At 30.8% G+C, this 15,629-nt stretch overlaps 3 protein-coding genes across 4 annotated transcripts in view; 2 read left to right on the forward strand and 1 right to left on the reverse strand.

Annotated features, from left to right (window-relative positions):
* The window catches only part of LOC136975991 (alpha-aspartyl dipeptidase), a 170,361-nt gene extending 162,512 nt beyond the window's left edge, over nt 1–7,849 (reverse strand). The window contains exons 1-3 of one of the 2 annotated variants that reach the window (XM_067271192.1): nt 7,582–7,849; nt 4,322–4,413; nt 3,111–3,185 (exon numbers count right to left, since the gene is read on the reverse strand). In XM_067271192.1, the coding sequence (XP_067127293.1) occupies nt 3,111–3,185; nt 4,322–4,413; nt 7,582–7,682 (268 nt within the window). In that variant the 5' untranslated portion in view covers nt 7,683–7,849. The remainder of the gene's footprint in view (nt 1–3,110; nt 3,186–4,321; nt 4,414–7,581) is intronic. The other variant, XM_067271191.1, reaches the window with a different exon arrangement.
* Swt1 (Swt1 RNA endoribonuclease) overlaps nt 1–15,629 on the forward strand; it is a 275,536-nt gene that overhangs the window by 253,599 nt on the left and 6,308 nt on the right. The window lies entirely within an intron of this gene.
* Nucleotides 10,500–14,377, forward strand: LOC136976033 (uncharacterized). Its single transcript, XM_067271225.1, has 2 exons — nt 10,500–10,529; nt 13,215–14,377. The coding sequence occupies exon 2, from the start codon at nt 13,248–13,250 to the stop codon at nt 14,295–14,297; it is 1,050 nt and encodes a 349-aa protein (XP_067127326.1). The 5' UTR covers nt 10,500–10,529; nt 13,215–13,247; the 3' UTR covers nt 14,298–14,377.

Raw genomic sequence — 15,629 nt, forward strand, 5'->3', positions numbered from 1 at the left:
GGGTTAACCTGTTCTGTGGTATTCCCAAAATATTTCGGGTCGAAACACAATGACTTTGACCAGTTGACCCAAGATATCTCATTTATGCATCGGAACATTTTTTTAACATTAGATGTTGCTACTTGTACTGAATTTCAAAATTAGTGATTCATATCACATGAATGGGTATGTTATCTAGTTTTTGCACAGCAGGGTACTACAATAATAGGATTAGATGTTCAGAAGAAATAGCAAAAGAAAGTACAGCCTTTAGTGAGAGTCTATTTAGAAATGGCAGTGGCTGGGAGAAATTGCACTCTGAAAAAACAGAAATGATTGAGTATTTGTTCAATTTAGGTTCCAATGAGTCTGAATTATCAAACAGTAATGATGAATTTGCACAAAGTGAGAATGTGAGTGATAGTAGTAGTGATAATGATCGTGAAAAACGAGTGGTAACAGAGGCTGATCACACAGTCATGCTCGTGGAAGTAGTAATGTAAAACATCAGCATGTTAGTAATGACGATGGTGGTGTCGTACAAATTTCACAAGCCTCAAGTGAATAGTTTCGTTGGACAAGCAGGAATTTCAATGTTAAGTTACAAAGTGATGCAACACCATTTGACTGCTTCAGTGTATTTTTGCTGATGAACTTGGGGACAAGATTGTTGAAGAAACGAACAGGTATGCTGACACTTTGAAGAAGTCTGACCAATTACGTGAAAACAGTGGAAACCTATAACAAATTTAGAAATAAAAGAATTTTTTAGACTTGTTATGATTAAGAAGAGTATAATTAGAAACCTTCCATAAGAATGTATTTTACATCGGAAGATGTTTTTTCAACACCATTTTTTTCAAGTGCAATGTCAAGCTACCGATTCCTACTTTTATTGTCATGTTTACATTTTACAGACAATATGATCAAGCATCGAGTGGTGGTGTTAAATTGCATAAATTATGCAGTGTTATTGATCATTTATGCTACAAATTCAAATATGCTTACATTCCAGATGAAAATGTGTGTGTAGATGAAAGTCTTATGCTATGGAAAAGTAGACTTGGATTCGGGCAGTATATACCTAGCACGCATGCTCATTTTGGTGTAAAAAGCTATGAAATTTGTGAGTCACGTACAGGATATGTTTGGGATTTTCTAGTTTATACAGGAGCTACAACAGAATATGGCAATTTTGATGGTGGGCAAGGTGAGAAAGTTGTTCTTACATTATTAGAACTGTTGCTCAGTAAAAATTACAAGGTTTTTCTAGATAGGTTTTTCAACTCACCAACATTAGCTAAAACACTTCTTGATGAACATACATATGTATGTGGAACTATAAACAAAAATCGCATTGGAATGCCATGCAATTTTCCTGATCATAAATTGAAGAAAGGTGAATTTATGACATGTCAAAAAGATCATTTGTCTGTATTTTGTTGGAAAGATAAGAGGGATGTGTGCATGCTAAGTACAATAATGAATTCTCAGATTCTGGTAAATGTGATAGCTCAGGAGAAGTAATAATGAAGCCAAATTGTGTTATAGAATATAATCGTAACATGGGTGGAATTGATCTGTGTGATGATGTGTTACACAGTTATCCATGCATGAGAAAAACTGTAAATGGTATAAAAAGGTGTTTTTTGACACGTTGGATATTGCATTTTATAATGCTTGTGTTTTATAACGACAACTAACAAACAGACGTGTGTCATTTCTTGATTTTTGTATGGTCGTTATCAGAGAAATTATGGAAAAGTTTCACACAAGCAAAAATGTAACCCATTGCGGTTGACTGTCACGTGAAAATCCATTGCATTTATCCAAATGGCATTTTCCTAGCTATATACCACCTACAGAGAAAGAAAAATATCTAACCAGTTTGTAAAGTATGTTTGGCATACAAAAAGTGAGTAGAATCACATTACCAACATAAACAATGTTCCGTTCCATTATGCATTGTTCCTTGCTTTGAAATTTATCATACTAAAATTAACTTCTGAAATAAAATTTTGTTTTTACATTTTTTAATGTGTCTATTTTGTGTGTGCAAAATAAAAAGTAATTTGGAATGATACAATAGCCACAATTATTTTTTTCTAAAACATGGAATTGCATTAGGTTTAACATTGAAAAAAATTCAATGTGGGGTGACACACAATGGAGAAAATATTCAACATGCAACAGGTTAATCATCAAAATTTAATAGCATAAATGTTCCTTATATACAAGTTACCATACCAAATTTCATTTTTTAATCTTTCCCCCATCTTGAGATATTAAGTGAAATAGACCCTAACATACACACATGCAAATTTCTTTTCCTTTTACTTTCCCAGCTGTTATGTATACATAACAAGGAAAAGTATTGGAATCATATCAAATTGGACCCTCCGAGTTTTTGAAAGTCTCCACATTTTGAAACCCGAATCTAAAAAAGTTAAAAACACGGGGGAAGTTCTGTGGGTGTGTGCGTGTTAGTACTATTTCATTAAATATCTCAGGATGGGGTAATGATGAAGAAACGAAATTTTGCATGGTAGCCTTGTGTATAAGGGGCATTGATGCTATTAAATTTGGAGTGAGGAGATAAAGGGGTGTCATATCTTGTGAAGGGTTGGACTTAATGATGACGTTATTGATTATTAGCATTTACAATTTTTTATGAAACTTATCACTATCCTCAAAATTAAGCTTTTTGTCATTTTATAATAATTAATAATATAAAAAGCTTTTTATAACAAAAGCTAATAACAGATGATGCCACACACGATTTTATTTATAATAATTTTCTTGAAGTTTTTTTACTTTTTGAGTTCAGGAGATCTCAAAATGTGGAAATTTGCATTAAAAAAACCCCAGATAGTCAAATTTGACATAGTTCCAATACTTTCCATTGTTATATATACATAACAGCAGAGATAGTAAAACCCAGTAGAAAATGAAAAGTACATAAGAATGTATATAAGAACAAATGTTTTCTGTACTCTTACATACTCTTCATTCTCTGCTGGAGTTTTGCACATGTAGTGATTGTGTATAAAAAATAATTGTGTCCCTTTAAGTATTTTAAAGATAAAAAGTTTTTGAAAATTAAATTTAAAAATATAATAAAAATTTGTTACCAATAAATATTCCTTGGGCAATATTTACTGCTTCAACAGGATTTTCTTTTTCATGAATACTTTCCATTTCAAAACCTAAATACAATAAATAATTATTTTTAATTAGATTAAAAGTACACAAAAGTTTTTAAAAATGATTAAATTTAAAAGATTTATTCAATGGAAAACCGAATTAATATTTTATTCAATAAAGATATAATTAATTGAGGCAAACAAATGGGAAGGTTGCTTTAATTATGTATTTTTAGTTGTGAATTCAGTAAGAAACAGTGCCATATTTGCATCAAGGTGTAAAAGCAATATTTCTATTGATAGATTCATTTAAGATTATTAGTAATAGTTTGTGAAAAATTATGAACTGTACTATCATTTTTCAATATGACAGAATCACATTCTCAGAATGCTGATAGAAATTTTTAACTTTTGAATGCTTTAGCATTCTAACATTTGTGCACAATTTATTATTTCTGGTGGTTTTTAGGGTTGTGCAATTTTTTTATTTATGCATGATGTAATTTGTAGAATTTTAAATATTATTTATTGAGATTAAGAAATTTTCATTTTACAGTTTTCATATTTTAAGTACAGTCAAACCTGTTTTTATGTGCTCTTTTTATGTGTGATTTTTATTTGTGCGATTTTTTTAATGCGAATTTTTAATTTGTGCGGTTTTTTTGTGCGATTTTTTATTTGTGCGGTATAGTTGGCGACTAGTCTCGTGCGATTCGTCATGTCTCACGTTGACTTATCATAGCTAAATAAACTTATTATAGCATAAATGCACTTATTATAGTAATATTATTGCATGAATATGCGAAAAATGAAATTATTTACTTTTTAAGTCAACAAAACACCACCTGGACAAAAATATGTAAAACAGACGATAGATCAGACGATGCAGTCAAGTGCTGACATCTGTTGTCAATAAATTCTATTTCGTACGGTTTTGAGTTATTTTCTACGTGAGACTTTTTTTATGCGGTCTCTATTCACCGCATAAAAAAATATTTTTTTAATTGTGTTGCGAAAACTATTTTTTATAGCCCCTCGTGAAGTTTCGTGCGATTTTTTTATGCGTTTTTTTTTAATGCGGTCCCTATCCCCCACATAAAAACAGGTTTGACTGTACTAAGAAACCAAATTAATAAAATTTAAAATTTATTAATATTTATAATGAAAAACATTGTAAATATATTTATAAAAATACAAACCAAGTTCTTGAAATTTTGTTTTGACTTTTTTAGCATATCTGTCATGATCTTTAAAGGCATATGGTACAAAGAGAATGCAATTAACATTATATCTGTAATAATAAAAATATATTTTAGTTAAAAATCTACAATTCAAATTAAGCTTTTTTTTTCTTTTTTTTTGCTTTTTTTTTCGAAGTTCCGTCAAATGGTAAAATTTTTTTGAAATAATAAAAGACGGTCATTTTAAAATTCTTAGGCAATCGTCACTTTACTTTCTCCAGCGTTCTAGAACAAACTTTAGACGGCCGGACCTTCCTTCGTAGGCTACTTAGCCATCCGGCCAAACTTTCTAAGTGGACATAAAGGACCCGAAACTCCCGAAGGGAAAAGGACGAAAACTTTAAGACGTCGTAAGATTCGACATTCTGATTTTCTTTAAAATTTTTAATTTTAATTGGATAATTTCTATGTTTTTAAGGAGCATTTTAACCGGATCCTTTATATCCACTTAGAAAGGTTTGCCGGACGGCTAAGTAGCCTAAAAGGAAGGTCCGGCCGTCTAAAGTTTGTTCTAGAACGCGGGAGAAAATAAAGTGGCAACGGCCTAAGAATTTTAAAACGACCGTCTTTTTTAATACAAAGTATCGTTGTAATTTTTTACTCTACGACTTAACAGTATATAAATAAACTATAATTGTAGTTTTGGTCCAATACGAAACGATTAAGTTATTAATCTGAAAAAAAAGAAAAAATGTATTTAAATGGGTTTAAAGATAATTTATTCAGATTATACTCGTTTTATTTTGTTATAATCTAGAAAATTAAAGGAATAAATTAAGATAAAATATTTTTTAATTTAATCACTTAACACTTTTAGAATTTTTAAAACCAGATTCAATGACTATTTATTAAGTATTAGTTTATATAAAATTATTTTTAATTTGCAGATTAAAAATTCTTATTCCGTCGATCTCGGTGCACGACGATAAATTATCTAAATAACGAAAAACGACGTTGCAACATTCGTATTACGATACGATTTTAAGCGATTTATTTATATTTTTATCATATATTATTTTTACTACAATTACACTATTAAAATATTGTTATTACAGCGCAATACATTCTAAACACAAGTAAACAATATTTAAAATATTATAATTGAAAAATTAGAATATTTATCCTCGTCAAAACAGCTCATAAAATATATAATACTTAAATAACGAAGATAAATTTGGAAAAATAAATATCGGACAAGATTTAAAACCAACCCGATATTACATTCTGTAAAACAAAATTATATTGCCATATAACATTTTAATACAGTCAAACCTGTTTTTATGCGCTCTTTTTATGTGCGATTTTTATTTGTGCGATTTTTTTAATGCGAATTTTTAATTTGTGCGGTATAGTTGGCGACTAGTCTCGTGCGATTCGTCATGTCTTACGTTGACTTATTATAGCTAAATAAACTTATTATAGCATAAATGCACTTATTATAGTAATATTATTGCATGAATATGCGAAAAATGAAATAATTTACTTTTTAAGTCAACAAAACACCACCTGGACAAAAATATGTAAAACAGACGATAGACCAGACGATGCAGTCAAGTGCTGACATCTGTTGTCAATAAATTCTATTTCGTACGGTTTTGAGTTATTTTCTATGTGAGACTTTTTTTATGCGGTCCCGTTGACCGCATAAAAAAATATTTTTTAATTGTGTTGCGAAAACTATTATTTACAGCCATTCGTGAAGTTTCGTGAAATTTTTTTTAATGCGTCTTTTTTAATGCGGTCCCTATCCCCCGCATAAAAACAGGTTTGACTGTACAGTCAAACCTGTTTTTATGCGCTCTTTTTATGTGCGATTTTTATTTGTGCGATTTTTTTAATGCGAATTTTTAATTTGTGCGGTATAGTTGGCGACTAGTCTCGTGCGATTCGTCATGTCTCACGTTGACTTATTATAGCTAAATAAACTTATTATAGCATAAATGCACTTATTATAGTAATATTATTGCATGAATATGCGAAAAATGAAATAATTTACTTTTTAAGTCAACAAAACACCACCTGGACAAAAATATGTAAAACAGACGATAGACCAGACGATGCAGTCAAGTGCTGACATCTGTTGTCAATAAATTCTATTTCGTACGGTTTTGAGTTATTTTCTATGTGAGACTTTTTTTATGCGGTCCCTGTTGACCGCATAAAAAAATTATTTTTTAATTGTGTTGCGAAAACTATTATTTACAGCCATTCGTGAAGTTTCGTGAGATTTTTTTTAATGCGTTTTTTTTAATGCGGTCCCTATCCCCCGCATAAAAACAGGTTTGACTGTATATAATAATAATGTTTTCTGCCAAAATAATATTCTGAAAGTCTCCAATAATGTCAATAATTTTATTAAATAAGAATTAAAATGAGAAACGAAAGTGGAAGGAATAGAATAACAGCGATATTGCAAAATTTTGGCAAACGAAAAGAAATCCACCAACTATTTGGTCTTAAATTTATAAACAATTCAAAGACAGACTTTTTTCATACATATTCGGTTGTCAGATCAAAGCTAAATAAGAAATGTTTGAAATAAAGAATTATATATTTATTTGAAAAGAATAAAAATTGCTTTTAGGTTTATTAAAAACAATATTAACGTACATTTTACAAATTTATTCTCGACAGTACTCTTCCACATAGGGAACACGCGAGCCCGTTTTTTAAAGTAAATTTCTTTGTTTATTTGCAAGGATATATCACTTCGGTACGGAAAATTTCCCCCAAATAAAAAGATCGGCGGATGGGATCCAATCGGACGATCGCACGGGGCAGGGCGGCGGAACCCCGAGATTTTACCGAGCCCGAGCAGTCTCTACGATCGCTCCACGCTTACGGTACATATAAACTCGACCACGGCATTTCGAGCCTCACTAGCCGTTTCGCTTAGCAACTGGCAACGTCGGTCGGAGAAAGAGCCGCAAAGGCTATAATCTCCATATTAAATTGAAGAAGAAGAAGAAAGAAGTTTCAACGCATTAATAAATAGAATCGAGTATATCGGTTAAAGTGTAACGTACAAAAATGTTGAAAAACATTTCGTAGTTCAAGTTAATCACTAAATATATTCGGCATTTATAATGTAAAAGGAATTGCAACGAACGAGTTCGACTCGTTTTAAACTAACGAAACACAATTAACTAAATGTGACGATTAATCACATCAGATAAAAGGCAACTCCCAACTAAAATTAATATAAAATAAAAAAATACCTGGAAAAGAAGTTTTTAACTTGGTCAGAACACCAATCTAAATAGCCTTCTCCATGCTGAGTAGAATTGGAAAGCAATAATAATCTTCTCACTACATTCATCTTCGCAGCAATCGAAAAAATAAACAAGTCTTATGGTCGTCGTTCCGTTACGTGCGACTAAGGGTACGTTCGTTAAGTCGAACGAGTTAAACGCGTTAGTAACGAATCGTTCGAAAAGTAGTAGTCTCGCTCAGTGCGCATGCTCCGCGGTGATGACGTATCGAACGAAACTCTAACGAAGCTCACGAAGGAAAGAGTTAGTTTACTTCGTTAAGAAAATGGCGCCCGACGATATCGATGTTTCTAGATCTACTCGAGTGTTTAAATTGTGAATTAAAAGGTGAAATGATTGAAATAACTGTCTGTCCGAAGCAACCTAAGAAAAATATTTTGGATAAGGCTGCATTAGCAGCATTCGTATCTTCGATTTTAGAAACAGCCATTTAGTTATAACGAATCGTTCGAAAAGTCTAACGAAACAAGAATAACGATGACGTCATTCTCGTTTAACTCGTTTGACTTAACGAACGTATCCTAAATATTTCGATGGCACAACGCACTGATTGGTTAGCTGAATGACGTCAACCAAGGCCGTCTAGATGTACGTCTAGACGGCCTTGCGTCAACCCATCGAAATAGGAAATGCTGGTCGATTATATTTTGTGGTTGTCAGAACGAAGTCATGCCGAAATAATTTTTTTTTTAGTTGTAATATTGTAAAGTGAAAATAAAAAGTGTTTTCTTAAATTTGTAGGAATAATTTTAAAACGGTTTACTTTTACTTATAAATTACTAAGATTATTTATTTTTTTTGAACGAATTTTAACTTCATACTTTCAATTCAACCAAATCATACATATTAGATAATTTTAATAGTGTGATTAGTGTTTTAAATTTAAATATACGTGCACAGATAATGAATAACAGAAAATTTATACTTTGTTACAGATATTATTCATTAAAAGTTCAAGAAAGGATGAAATTTATGGTTGAGACAGGTCAGAATATTTTTGAATTTGTCATATGCATTTAATATAGTTAGATGAAACAATAAAATTAACTGAGTTTTCTATACCTGTGAAAGAGAAATTTTCACAAATCTTGCTTGACAAATTATAAAGTTTAAATGTAAAACTTATTGAACAATTTTGAATAAAGAATATTCTCCACAGATTACTCTCATCAGAAAAAAATTTTTTTAATGCTTTAGTTAGGATTGACAGTTCTTTCTGCCAATAGACATTTTGTGCTTTTGAATGTCAGTTCGAAATCTGTGTGTTAAGAAACAACACTTTTCAAATTTACAGAAATTTCGTGTATCCAGTTTCATAATAGATGTATCTGTAAATATGTTTAATCAAATTTGTATGACCATTTTTCAAATTAAAAGTATAGAATTCTTCTATAAATTATTTATCAATCAATAATACTGTAAGTATTTAAATTTTTTTGAATATAATAGTTATATATGTTTTAAATAAGAATTTCCATACATTTCATCATGGAAATTGTTTATTTAATATAAGTGTCAGGAAAAAGTAATGTTGCATTTGTACTGTAATGCTGTAATGTTTTTATAGTAAGCCATTTTTTTAATCCTTTTTTTTATTTTTTGTTAAAATATTATCATCATACTAATGAATAATTATTTCTAGATGCCTTGTATGTGCTGTATACCCGGTTGCATAGGAAAATATAAAGTGAAGTTATATCCATTGTCTATATTTAAGTTTCCACAGATTTGATTTGAAAAGCAAACTAATGGATTAGAGAATTTGTAGAAAAAATAAATTATTATTTAAAATGTTTTAACAATTATGCATTAAAAAGGATGAATTATGTTTAGGTGAAAATATATATTAAATTGTTAACTAATCTGCATTTCCACTTAGCATTGTCTGTTGTATTTAATTATATATATATATATATATTACAAGTTTCTGTAAGGTTAAGAATACAGTACTGTATTGTCTAATAAAGAATGTAAAAAAAAAAATTAATTTGCAATTTATATTTGTTTTTGATTATTTTATTACTATAGCAAATATACAAAATAGCTTACAAAAATACAAAACAGATAAAAGTTACTTCTTGATGTTTAAAACTGTCTCAACATTAAAATCCTTGATATCACGTAATTCGGTTTAATTGAAAATTTTGCAATAATTTTAACATTAATGTCAATACACACAAGAGCTATTGAAATTATAAATAAGTGCCTTTTATCAAGTTTTAGATGAAATGTCTATAAATATAATATCTAACCGCTCTCACAACAACAACAATACAAAGTTTAGGCTATTCGATCAACATTTCCGATTTCAGTAGGTTGACGTCATTCAGCCGACCAATCAGCGCGTTGTGCCATCTGGATGTTTAGTCGCACGTCTGACCCCTCACCAACGCGTACGCTTCGCACCCACCCCCAAAAATATATTTTATTAATTAAACAAACTATCGCCAGTTTTAATTCAAATTAATAACGTAGAGAAATTTGAAAACAAAAATTAAAATTTATCCAATTATTTAAGTTTAATTTTATTATCGTATCGCTCGTATAATATTTTCAAATAATTTATTTACGACAGAAATGTCTATAGATATAATTTAAATTAATAATGTAAAATTACCATTAATTTTAAATTATAATTATTAATCGAGACGATTATGTTTTTCAATTTTTGTCGATTTGTCATTCAAACCTCGTCACTGAAAATGTACTAGAAGAAAAGGCGGAGTTAACAGAAATCTTGACCAATTACAGAGCTCGTGAGCGTATCCGAGGAATTTCAAATTTTGTTTTCACTCCCGATAAAATCAGTGCTTAAATCTTAGATGTTTTTTCTTTCTTCTAGAAAATTGAACTGTTGACTTATCTTTTTATTTTTCTAAAACGTTAATAATGAGGTAAGTTATCGACAATTAATTTACGCCTTGTCATTACTTATTTATACAAAAATAGATATAAGACTTCCTTTAAAAGGCAAATTTCTTGTCGGTGATATGAACGTTAATTTTTGTTTGGAGGAAAATAAAACGTGCCGAATATCTTCACGATTTTTGCATGCAATAAATACATTTAAACTAGTATAATTTTAATTAAAATTTCTTATAATTAACTTTTACAAGAAAATAATTTAAGCTTGGTTAAATTTGTCTTTAATACATTATATATGTCCAGCAAACTCTCCCATATCTGGATTCGTCCTTATTCGGTCGATCGAAGGCACTCGAAAATTTTCGAAAGTGTTCTACGCTATTCCAAATTTTCCGCCGTGTTCGCTACCGTAGGTAACGTAACCGGAACTTTGCCTATCTGTTTGAAGAATCTCTACGCTTAGCGTGCACGCGCCGGGGCCGATTAAAAGAAAACGTTACCCCCACGAAACCGTAACGTTTTCTTTTAATCCGGCCCTCGCACGTGCATGATTGCGTGTTTCTACTTCGGAATGGATGCGTTTTATGCATTTTAAAATGTCGGCGAAGAGGAAACGTGTAGCGATTGCCGTCGAAGAAAAAATTAAGGAAGAGTAGAAAAAGGTGAATTAACGAAGAATATAGCGGGCGAACTTAACGCCGGAACTTCGACGGTGGCGACCGGGTTAAATCGAAGAAGCTTGTCGAATGCGCTACGAAACGAAAAGGTGGCGGCAGTTACGAGCCTAAGATTATTAAAATTGGTGTCTGCGAGGCAGTAAATGTGGTGCTATTTCTTTTGGCCTATTCCGCAAAGGGAGAAAAAAGGAGTTTGGGTTTCTGGACCGATTCCGGAAAAAAGTGGCCGTCCTTGCCGAGAACTTCGGAGGAAGTTCGAAGATTTTACGGCCGGCGAAGGCTAGCTAAGCAAATGGAAAAGGCGTAACGAGACGGTCGGCAATTACCGACGAGAAATTATCGGCCGACAAAAGTAGTGCTTCCGTGTTTAAATTGGAGTTTAAAAAAATTAAGGGAGTGTTCTCGGGATCAAATCTTTATTGCAAATGAAACCGGTCTTAATTTCAAAATGCTATCGACAAAGACCCTGGCTTCTAAATCAAAAGGAAGTGCTTTGGGTTATAAAAAAAAAAGAAGACCGAATCACTTGCTTTGTAGCAGTGCTTCTGGAGAGAGTTGTCTTTCTCTAATAGTCATTGGCAAGACAAAAATATCACAAGCATTAAAAAATAAAAATGCTTTACCGGTGTTTTATAAAAATCAAAAGAATGCCTGGATATCATCCAAATTGTTTAGTGACTGCTTTTGTGAACAATTTGTCCCAAAAGTTAAAAAATACCTAGAATCAAATGATTTGTCTTTCAACGGTTCTAGAATTGAATTGGTTCTTTTTGTTTCCAAACGGTACTAGCTTGTTGCAACCTTTAGATCAATGTGCAGTAGAAACATTCAAGAGATTATCACAAGCTTATGCTTCGGTCAGTTTTTACAACTGACTCTGATACTATTTTTTTTTTTTTTTTTTTTTTGATGATCTTACATTGATAAACATAAAAGATGCAATATTCTGGTGTGCTGAAGCATGGGAAAAAGTCCACAGCTCTACCCTGAAAAAATGTTGGAATAAAGTTTCCAATGAAATTTCTGAAGATTCGGAAGAAATCCCAGAGATTGATTTGACAAATACTACACAAAAAGTTCCCAGTTGTGAAAGCCTGGCAAAGCAGAAGTTAGAGTGGGTAAAGAACGAAATAGTTCGTAAACTCGTGGATCGAGAAATTTTAAAGTTTGTGAATAAAGAGGAAAATGGCGAGAGCGGTGACGACGAACGACGGCCCATCGAAGAGAAACGTGTATTCGGAGGAAGCATTTCGAGCGTTAGAAATAAGTGCTTATTTTTTATTACTCTCTCTACCTTTATGTACTGCAGCATGTACTTTTTAAATTTTTATTAAGGTTGTCTTGAAGTTCATAGATGAGCACAATGCATTAATTGCCACTGATATGATAATGATGAGGCATTGGCATGATGTAATAGATTGTCAGCAATTTAAGCAAAGAACAAAACAAACAACTATAGCATAATTCAAAAATTCATTGTAATTGTCAAAAATAAGCATCAAAATCATTTTTTGTACATACAATGGGTATATATTGTATATTACTCACATTTAAAAAATATCACATATCCTTATCAGATTTTTCTTGTATCTGGATCACCCCTGCCTACATTAGTTCAGATATGGGAGAGTCTACTGTATATATTTAAGGGAGTTTATTGGAAAAAACATTTTTTAAAAGAAGTCGATACATAAGAAAGGTTGGAAACCCATAGTGGAAATACAAATAACAACAATCATTTCTAGGATAACATACACAGTAAAGTCCTGATAATTCCAAGTGGAGAACTGGATGGGACCAAAACTACTTCAAATTACAAAGAACTTTGAATACAGACTAGAGCTGAGCTGACATTCTGAGTATTCTAAGCTCAGCTCATTTAGTAGAATTCTAGTCTGGATACAGAATGTTAAAAATTAACTAATTTGATTGGGAGATTGATATTTAGTTTTATTATAACTGCAATTAGATGCTATATATTTTTATAAAATTCAAATTATAGTAAACAAGTTATTTTTACATAAATTTTCTTTACAGATTTCCTATACACTACATAAATGCAATATAATTATGGAAAAGAAATCAAAGTTTTTATCATGGTTAAAATTTTCTTCACATAAAAATTCAAGTAAAAACTCCCATGAAAGTCAGAAGACTGAAAATAATGTTCCTGCTGTTGGCTGCATGACAAATATGTATCATCTATCAAATTCTAATGGTGAAATATTTCTTCCTATACAGTGTTGTCAACACTGTATTCATCAACCAGAACTATTAAGTTCACAAAACTTATGTCAGAATTCATGCAAAATGAGGAATCAAAAATGTGGAATAACAACCATGCATACAAAATATGATGAAATAACTAAGCATATGCAAGCTTTAAAAGTAAATAATGAAAATTTACTTTGTGGTTCACATAGAGAGCACAACTGTTGTTGGAAATACAGACCTGAAAATCAGTGTTATCCAAAAGCATTTGAATTTAGAACTAATTCAAAGAAATCATGTTGTCAACATCATAAATGTTCAAAAAAGTACTATAAATTTCCAGAAACAAGCAAAACAGAATCTTGTAAACAGCCAAGTAAATACAGAAGTATTGGTGTGAATACAACACCTCAAAAAATTACGACAACACAAGAACAATCATTAAAATCGGCAGATAAATGTTTAGACACTTATCAAAACTTTCCACACTGTTCTAGATTTAGACATTTGGGAACTGATGATGAAATGAAGAAAAAGCAAACAAAGCATAAAAGATGTTCTCAAATAGAAAATAATCCAAAACTAACAGAATATAGACATTACAATCATTTGAAAGTGCATATTGAGGATAAATCCTCATTAAATTCAAATAGTAATCCAGAAAGTTACTTGACACAATCAAGATTATACAGTGCAATGATTCATGCTAATAAGGAAAATAGACAAATTTTAAAAATTATGGAAAGGCATAGGATGCACCGTTATAATAGGACTTTGCCAAAAACCTGGAAACAAAAAGTATGGCTGCAAGATGATGACCATAAATCAACATTTGCAGATGATGAGAAGAGTGAATTTAATGACAGTTATTCTACAAATTATTATAATAGCAAGCAAACTTGCCTATAAACTATATTTTAAAACCAAAGCTCTTACTTTTTAACTGCAAACATTTTTGACTATAGTCACAAGACATTGTAAAATTCCATCTGTATATGAACGCAGTCAAAAACTTATAATAATACTTTTTAAATTACAGTTTAAGTTAATGAATCAATGTTTATTATTAATATTCAGTTTTAAAACAGTATTATATTAGAAATCAGTATTAAGTTATAATATCAACTTTTTAATGTTAGAATGTCATTTTACAATATAAATTTTATAGATAATTACATTAATGTTAATGTACAGATGTATACAAATTATTTTTGATGATAAACCATTTGAGAAAAATGAAGTAATTTTTATTATTTAAAGCATAAAACTAAATTTTTAAAGTTTTTTTTCATAACCTCATGCACGTACTGCCATGCAAAGAAGCCTATTTCCTCTCTCCATTTTTTGGCAATGTCCAGTTGTTTCCTCTTTGAGAATTGTAACTGAACAAATATACTAATTTTGAAATTCTTATGACTGATTTAAACTGTGCTGCTATCTTTTGTAGGAACTGAGATAAGATTTGGCTCCATGAGAACAGGCCTCGAGTATATGGCAATTATACCATAAAAAGTCCACTATCAATTACCTGTACTCCTTTGCACTTGTATTTAGCTAATACTTAGCAGAAACAAGATATAGCTCAATGGTTTTCAACTGGAGTGAAATGGCACACTAATTCTTTAACACAGAGCATTTTTCATACTTTTAGTAATACACATAACCACATTTATAAAGAAATAGGAATGCCACAAAAAAAAATTTTCAAATTGAGGGTGCCACTATTAGGAAGAAATTGAAAAAAACATATATCTTGGTGCCGGTGGCAGATCCAGAAAATCTTTCAGGAGGGGGCAAATTTACTTTTCTTTTTAGTTATATTGGACAATCTAAAAATACTATATTAAAATATTTTACACTGGCTAAATGATATCATTGTTAGAATAACAATGCATTGTTCCACAATTCCATATTGTAAAAATTTTACTGTCATATAACTACCAGTAAGGTAGTTAACTAATATAGTTGTGTAGGACTAACTATTAATTTATAAATAAATATGTGTAAGTTTAGCTTGTTCCTTTTAGTAAATTTTCAGATTCTTGTAATCACACATTGTAATGAACATTTTTTACTTCAAAAAATTGTATTTCAATGCAACTAGAAAAATAATTTATTAAATGATTACTTTTAAGACATCAAGGTGGACGATTGTTTCCCGTGGATTCACCACTGGTGTAACGTTTTTGCCTATATCTTACATCAGTGGTGTACCCAAAATTTAATCATGGGGAGCAGAGT

This window comes from Centruroides vittatus, unplaced genomic scaffold (assembly GCF_030686945.1).
Source record: "Centruroides vittatus isolate TY-2023 unplaced genomic scaffold, ASM3068694v2 contig_392, whole genome shotgun sequence".
NCBI lineage: Eukaryota > Metazoa > Arthropoda > Arachnida > Scorpiones > Buthidae > Centruroides > Centruroides vittatus.